The sequence below is a fragment of the Citrus sinensis genome, chromosome 8 (genome assembly GCF_022201045.2).
Source record: "Citrus sinensis cultivar Valencia sweet orange chromosome 8, DVS_A1.0, whole genome shotgun sequence".
Classification (NCBI taxonomy): domain Eukaryota; kingdom Viridiplantae; phylum Streptophyta; class Magnoliopsida; order Sapindales; family Rutaceae; genus Citrus; species Citrus sinensis.
In genome coordinates, this window is record NC_068563.1 from 28,438,687 (window position 1) to 28,447,075 (window position 8,389).

General features: G+C 32.2%; 1 protein-coding gene across 1 annotated transcript; it reads right to left on the reverse strand.

Annotated features, from left to right (window-relative positions):
* Positions 1-3,937: 3,937 nt before the first annotated feature.
* LOC102617235 (nudix hydrolase 9) lies at positions 3,938-8,047 on the reverse strand. The gene is made up of 9 exons (XM_006488176.4): positions 7,746-8,047; positions 7,563-7,637; positions 7,223-7,279; positions 6,896-6,978; positions 5,699-5,757; positions 5,133-5,281; positions 4,795-4,932; positions 4,536-4,694; positions 3,938-4,298 (listed from the first exon to the last, which is right to left on the reverse strand). Exons 1-9 carry the CDS (start codon positions 7,812-7,814, stop codon positions 4,191-4,193), a joined length of 897 nt encoding a protein of 298 aa, XP_006488239.1. The 5' UTR covers positions 7,815-8,047; the 3' UTR covers positions 3,938-4,190.
* Between the last annotated feature and the right edge of the window lie 342 nt (positions 8,048-8,389).

Consider the following 8,389-nt stretch of genomic DNA (forward strand, 5'->3'; position numbering starts at 1 on the left):
GTAATGCATCACTGTAAAAGAATGAAATACAGAAAGCCAAGACAACATTAACAAATTAGCATTTACCCACAAGCGAATATATGTGGGGTTACCCTAGACCCTAGAAAAGTTAAGTGCTTCATGTCGAAGGAAGCTAAAAAGTTAGCAATAATTGCCTACAAAATCTTCAGCATTATGCATATATACCTTTCAAGAAAGCACTCATCTGAGCCCCAGAAATTGGATACGCGCTCATTAAAGTAAATATTCCGAGAAAAATATACATAAGCTCACATGGAGGGCGAGCAAGAAACCAATATAAAGTCCAAACAAAGCCACCCCATAACTTTTCACATGGTGGAAAATTGCTTTCTTTTAGGAGCAAGTATAAATTATAAGCCTGCAACAGACTGCAGAATGGTTGCAACAATGGGGAATCATCTGCCGCACGTGCAAACCGGACATGATTCTTCCAGACATGGTTGGCCGCTAATTTGTCCGTGCCTAAATCAGTGCACATATAATGCTGCTAAAACGTTGCTGTCAATCTCTTTAATATATAGAAATAATGGTAATATGATATATTTTATGCAGAACGTTAAATATATACATACAATATATATTTATTTGCTTTGATATTGAAGTTCCATTGACTGGGCTTGTGTTGACTACTGAATTTAGCCTGCGTTTGCTCTCATCATCAGCATAGTTAATAAAAGACCAATGGTGTAACGATAAGAAGGGCCTTTCTTGGAAGTTTGAATAAAGATACAAAGAAAGCAAAGGATTACGTAAACACAAAACTACTGTCAAGTCATGACGATAAGCCAGTCTTCTAGAACCGTTGTGCAATAAACTTTCTTTCGTTTTGGGCAAATATCCCGCTAATGAGCACTCAAAACCAACTAATTGACACGGGCCGGGTAGGGGATAAGGCGTTAAACCCAACAAAGATATTTCACTCAAGCACAAAGTCTGAATAGAGGTAGGAGCTAGGTTGAGTGAGTAAGTGCATGTTTGGTAGGCGGTTACAAATACTTATTTAATTTCATAATTTTATAATAATTTTTATTATTGTTTAGTTATTTTTTTAGTAGAGTTTTTATAACTTAAATAAGTTATTTTATTTCTACTAATAAAAGCTCAAATTTTGAATTTTTAAGAATAGAGATTAAAAAGTTTTTTTTTTAAATATTAAAATATCTTATACTTATTTGACAATTTTATTTTATTCTTTTTATAACATAATTTAAAAAAATTTACCTATTAAAGTAATTTTATAAATTTTTATTACCAATTAAACAATTAAAATTTTTTAAATAAAAATTTTATTTAAATAAACTCTACTTAAAAAACTGCACCAAACGGATTACCGAAAAACTATTGAGAAATCAAAACAACTTCTCTTGTTCATAGCTAACTAGTAAGATAAAAGTCAAAAACCACTGCTAACACAAGGAAGCAGATTTCTATACTAAGAGTATATAATTGATTGATCATTGATAGAGTGGCCCAAATTTCGTTGGTTATAAAAATAACGCAGCCATGTCAACTCAAAATCTCAATCACAAATGTCCTAGTGTATCGACAACTAATCTTCAATTGCGGCTGACTAATTGTGTAGGTTAGGCATGAGAAAAATCTTCATCATATGATTAAAATTCATTTTGTACCAATTCAATGTCAAAAAAAAAAAAAAAAAAAAAAAGGGGGCCATAAATATGAAAAGAGAAACAAACAAGATACTCTAGAAGTCTAGATGCATGATAAGTTAGGAGATAACTACGGAAGCAACCAAAGTCTAAAATGCTACTGATTAGATGATAATAGTGAAAACGTTTCTTGCCAACCTTCTCAGCTTCTCTCTCATTGACAGATTGACTCCACCTTTCGAAAAGGTGTTTTTGACCCAGCAGGGATCTCCCTTGTCTTGCGTGAACAAGTGGATATACTTTTCTTTATCTTACAACCTAAGGCTTCGTGGAACTTAAGGCATCTTCAATATAGCACTAAACCTAACATCAAATCATTTTTTATATGGATATTATTTTTGGTATAAAATACTTTTTTAATATAACACCAAAATCAACACCAAAATAGTGTAATGAATATGATTGCACCAAATATGGTGTAACACTATTCATTACACTATATTTGGTGCTACGAAAAAAATCTCAAATATTTTGATTACTTTATCTTATTTACATATATATCCTATTTTATATAATATTTTAAGTTATTATTATTATTATTATTATTTTAATTTTTGAATATTATACTAATATTTTAAATAAAAAATATTCAACACAAAAATTAATAATAAAAATAAAAATGCCAATAACATTAATTAGTAGATTACACATTACAAAATTAAAATTACAAAATTAAATTAACACAAATTAAAAAAGCTACTGCTACTAGCATAAATTAGAACAATTATTTAGTAATGTTGGAGATCATTATTAGATCCTCCAATATCATCAAAATATTGGCCAATATGATAATCGAAGATGAACGTGATATTAATGCAACAATTAATGATTGGATGCAAGCTGCAATACCAACCGTGGATATGAGCGTAGATGAGAATACTAGATTTCAAGAATTTCTTACTCGACACAAACAAATCAAGTATAAAGAGGCTCACATTGCACTCCGAAATGCACTAATTGATCATTTATGGAATGAATTTAGTAATTCGAATAACTAGAGTATTATTGTTATTGTATTGTATTTTTCTATATTATTGTTGTTATTTATTGTTATTGTATTTTTCTATATTAATGTAATGTTTAATTTTCATAATGTACTAATTTAGTTAATTAAATGCAAATTTAATAACTTTCTATATTTTTTTTGTTAATCGATATAAAATTACTTATTACTTAATTATCTATATTAACAGTAATATTTATTGTGTTAATTGAATTAATTCTTGAGAATTAAAGGAATAAAAAAAAGAATATTCTTTTTGGTGTAAATGGGTTGGAGATGAAATAGTAATTTGGTGTGAAAAATATACATTTTTGGTGTTGGTGTTACACCAAAATGGTGTTATGCATTGGAGATGGCCTTACAAACAACTTAAAAAAACAAATTGATCTAACTGAACTTTAGGGAGACGTAACGTACATAGCCAATTGAAAATAGAACAGGTTTTGGTAATTGTTAAGCCATTTAAATAGGCATCCATCCCTGCGATGATATTCCCCTTCAAAGGAAGAGCATTACTGCCAGTTCCTCATTAAGTCTCTTACACTAAGAGCATACTTTAGTACTTTAATCGATACCAAAGTCAATTTATGACTTCAAACACCAATTTCACCTTATGGACATGCTGCAAATTCCATACACTTTTTTTTTTGGTGGGGGGGTGGTGGGGGGGAGGAGAATCAAGAAATGGGAGTAATACCTTTAACTCATGGGGAACTTAAGTCCTAAAATATGGAATTAGATTTCGTGGTCCAATATCACACCATCTAGTGTACTTTACTTGAATCGGGAGTTTAGCATTCAAAAGGCACCTCCTCATAAAGAGTTGCCATCAAATTAAATCAATACTTAAATTCATTTTGTAAGTTACCTGATTTTATATTTATTTCCTAAACTACAAAATTTATTTATTTATTTATTTACAAGAAAATAAATGTCAAATAATCACGTTTAATATGTTTTTTATTTATAAAAACAAATAAGATATCATTTATACTCGGCTATAAAAAAATAAAAAATAAAAAAATAAATAGTTATCTTCAGACTCGAAGAAAGTTGAGACCTAATTAAATTTCAGATTAAAAAAATAATAATAATAACGCTACCTTACCTTCTCTGACCTATTTCTAGGTTTATAAATCAGAAATCGATATTCTCGCTCTAGAAGGATAGCTTGCGTCCAATGCAAGCTTGGTGCCAATTACACAAAAGAGCACACAACAGGGTCATACTGCAGCGTGAAATATCATTAAAACAAGTCGGATAAATATAATCAATTAACTCACGAAAGACTTACAATAATTTTGATGAAAACAGTCACGTGCATCAATTAGCAAAGAAAAATAAATGCACTTGCATAATCATGCCTTTATCTTGTGTTGATTAACTATACCTTTTTAGAGAAAGAATCTAGTACGTCTCCTTCAATTCTACTGTTTATCAACTATAATGTAAAATATTAGTGGAGGAAAAGCAAAGCCGCAGACTGCCATGGGCTCTCATGAATTTTGTGGTATATTATTCATAGCTTCTACCATCAGCTTATAAAGAGCAAATCCACCTTGATGGCAGCCAGGCATTTTAGACGCCATGTTCTCCAACTCAATCTGAAAAGACAGAAAACATAAGTATTATGTCACCATGTAAATGAAATGTTAAATTAATTAACTGAATTAATGTTTTAAGCAATAACCCGTAATTTCAGCTCAAATCATAATATTCTGATATATGCTTGACTAATAGCTAAAAAGTAAAGCATAGCACTCGAGCACAAAAATTAACCATGTTTTTGCAATATAAGATTGAAAGGAAATTTCTTTTTTCTTGTAAAAAGTTGAACATACCATTGAAACTGCAAAAAGTTGGGTTGATTCATAGCCATCTTGTGCGGTAGAATACAACTGTTGAATTTCGTTTGACTGAAGACTGCATTTTATGAAGAAAAAAGCAGCTGGTCTAACATTCAAACGCCTGCGGGATATACCAATGAAAAGCGGGTTGCACTGGGAGAAAATCAGTGGCTTAGGTACTTGTACACATATATCCACAAAGTAAGAGAGCAGGGACAACAACTTGGTATCTGATTAAGAGACTGTAACTCACAAGAGATTCTGCAGGTACTCCAATTTCTTCAACCACTTCGCGAGTAATGCTGTCAAACATTTCTTGAGAAACCTTCTGGTTTATAAACTCAGAGTCTGTTGACCCACACGGATGAGATGTAATTCCAGCATCCTGGGGCTGTTAATCATCAAATATATAGCCTCATTGTGAATGCACAAATAAGATAGTTAATGGTAGACTACAAACTGCATTCAGGCATTCAGATACCAGAATCAAACTAAGGCTGAAAACTAACTGCCCTACCTCAGCAGGATATAGAACAAAATAAGGAATCTGAATGCATGGCTAGTAAAAAAAGACAAGTAAGGATGCAAAACCTCTGGATGGCCTCCTGGAAAGACAAAGTGCCCAGGAAATTCGCCAACATTATTACTTCTTTGCAACAAGAGTATTTTCTTGTCAGATGTCTCTACCACTGCACCATTACCCAAGGGACTTGCAGTGTGCTGACATTGGATCACATCATCTACACAAAGGTGAAGCTACTAGTGCTCAAAAGAAAAGAATCACTCAAAAGACACTTAAAATGCCATATGTTAAGAAGTTGATAAGTAGATCTGCAACAGTCACAATCAAGTGTTACTATGCTTTTGAAAAGAGTCGAGCTTAGCACATGGAAATAAGAATTATTGCATACATCATTTCTGAATAAAGAAAATCACTTATAATTTTATCTGAACAAAGACATTCAAAGTTTCCACTAACAATTTTATCATTTATACCTCCTAGTTCCACTGAGTACTTACAATAGTGGGGGTAGAAAGATGCAAGACAAACATGGTCTGCATACTTGTGTACTGACATGCAATATTAATTTAGACTATCGTCAGGTTAAGGGCATTGGATGAATAAACATAAACATGTTGTATTCCTGCAAATATACCTTCTGATGGAACCAGAAACTTCTCCCACAAAGGATTCAAGTTTGTACCCACAAAAGTCCTGGGTATCAAGTAGATGAAATGAACAATTATTTTGGAAGAAGAGCATCGGTGAGAGATATCTAATAAATCAAAATATTACAGTAAAATCATACTTCAGTAACTCTACTGATATTGGAAAACACTGCAAGAAAGAATGAATTCTAATAAGAGAATCAATGGAAGGCTAAATCAAAAATTGAACTTTGGAAATAACGGTGATATGTTGCTTTCATCATTCTTCCAACTAAATTAGTTAGATGATAGTAACAATATGCAGGAGTAAGAATTGTTTAGTAGGAACCATACTCTCAAACTGACTAAAGATACTATGTAGAAAATTTAGATACTCATGGCCCACCTGCTTAACAATAACCTCTAAGAAATCATATTTCAAACAGCATTAGAGATTTTATTCATCATTCTCTAATAAAAAAGCTATTTGTAAAGTAGGCGGTTGAACAGCAAAAGAAAGTGGTTGGTACAAAAGTGACATGAAGGAAGAATCGAAATTCAGTCTGCCTCGTATCGAAACTCTGAATTCACGCTAAATGAATTTCAAATTCTAGAAAGAACTTTAAAAGGCTGGAGAAGGATAAACACTGAAATTACACCTATAAGGTCATAAATGGTGAAAAGTCCTTCAAATTGCCTCACCTTACTGATTTGGGATCTGGAGACTATTTTTCAATATTTTACCTTCCTTCAAGAGGGGTGAAGGCTAGCAGAAAATGAGATCAGGGTGCAACTTGGATGATCACAATGTTACTCTTTGGGTGGCATATTTTGATTCATTTATTATTTTCCATGTAATGATACAAAACTCTCCAATTATACGATGTAAGTATAGAAGTGCAGTGTGGGCACCAGAACTTTTTGAGAATCTGAGGCATCGGAAATTACTCCACAGTCATTTCCATGGAATCACTACTGGAGGGATCTCTAACAGAAGTGATATGCCAAATTTTAAATTCAAAAGTACAAAACTTTAAAGCCTACAGCAGCCATTCATGGTCATCATATGTCCAAGAAGCAAAGTATCCATTGTAAGGAGAATCGAAGTTAGAGGCTGAAACTCATCTAAACGTACAACTAGTAGGGATTAAATGTATAATAAGTTATCCACACAACAACGAAAGTGCAAAGAAAGAGATAGGAACCTATAATCTGTCAATCCAAGATGGAGGCACACATGAGATTCTACGCTGGATCCACCTTCACCTTGCATTATATGCCCTCCATACTGTAAATGTGTGAACAAGTTATAAGTGAGATCAAGTCAGATTAATATTTATCAAAATAAAAAAATGCAGCATAAACCTTTATTGACTAGCCCTATAACTACACAGTTTGATCCTCCAAAGATCTTTCCAGAATAGTCAAGTCACGGAAACATAATAATGAAACTATATTAGAAAACAGATAGACAAAATATATCATACACAATCAATTGATCAAATTTTGAGTAAGAAAGAGGTTCAACGTACCCTGAACTTTTGACCATTAAACAAGGACTTGTTGATCTGAACCCTTGAATCCCATATCTAAAGAAAAAGTACAAATTATTCCGAATTTAAATCAGCAGATGTCCAATATTTGTATACACGTAATCCTTAACGATATGAAAAAAGAGCACCAAGGCCATTTACAGTGTATATTCAAAATGTAGTTATTTTCAGCCCATAACAAGGACAAAATAATAATAATAATCTCCTTTATAATCCATTTAAATTTGAAATAAAATAATTAAAGGTCCATTATTAAGCTCAACAGATAGATTCAATAACCAAATTCAATACAATCCCAAGTTGCAGCAATGAGTAGTACCTCAGAAATGGAGTTCTCTAAGTTATTGTCTGGATGAGGAACCCTATCATATGATTCATCAAAAACCACAGAGACCTACACCCACAATAACAATTCATTCAGAGAAACTTAAAATATTCGCATGCTTCCATCAATTGGAGACTGTCAAAATAATCTGATGAGAGAGTGAATTAAAAGAGATACCTCGGATGGTGAAAAACCATGTGGACACGAGAGAAGAAGCTTGTAAGCCGAGTCTGCTTCCTGCTCCATTGGAATCCCAAATGCACGCCACCTGTTCGATTAAATTACTCTTTAAACTTTAGTAGGTGCCCTTTTTCTCTTTCTCCACTTTCTTCATTTGCAGATGCTCTCATACTAACAGTACTTGCAAGGAATATATAGAGTCACAACCAAATTACTCTTTTCTTATGCAAAATAATTAGTCAAATTTATACATCATTAAATCAACACTTCGAGTTTTGAAAGGTATCATAGTATTGGTGGAAAATGATCCTCACATTATCCGATCTCTTCTGATTTTTTCAAGATCTTATGTCATATGTCTTTTAGTGATAGTGTATGGGTAAGATTCAATTTTTTTATTTTTTATTTATTAACTACAAATCAGTAATTGACTTATTTATTCAGAACATGATCATATCAGGAAAAAATCATAATCCAACATTTGTAACCATTTTCTATTTCTTAATAGTTGGGCAGAAATGTTTTTGACTTCTTGGTTTCACCACATTGTGTTTTTAAGGATAAAATATGATCACATTAAATCTTTTGCATCCCACATAATCATTTATGTTTTATCTATTCAAAGACCATAATTCTTTGGA

Bases quoted from the DNA above. Each gene is read 5' to 3' on its own strand.
- LOC102617235 (XM_006488176.4), bottom strand. From the start codon at position 7,814: ATGGAGCAGGAAGCAGACTCGGCTTACAAGCTTCTTCTCTCGTGTCCA. The intron at 5,282-5,698 runs GTATATTTGCAG...ACCTTTGTGTAG, and splicing joins GTTTCTGGTTCCATCAGAAG to ATGATGTGATCCAATGTCAG. The intron at 4,695-4,794 runs GTGAGTTACAGT...ATTTTCTCCCAG, and splicing joins GAGTACCTGCAGAATCTCTT to TGCAACCCGCTTTTCATTGG.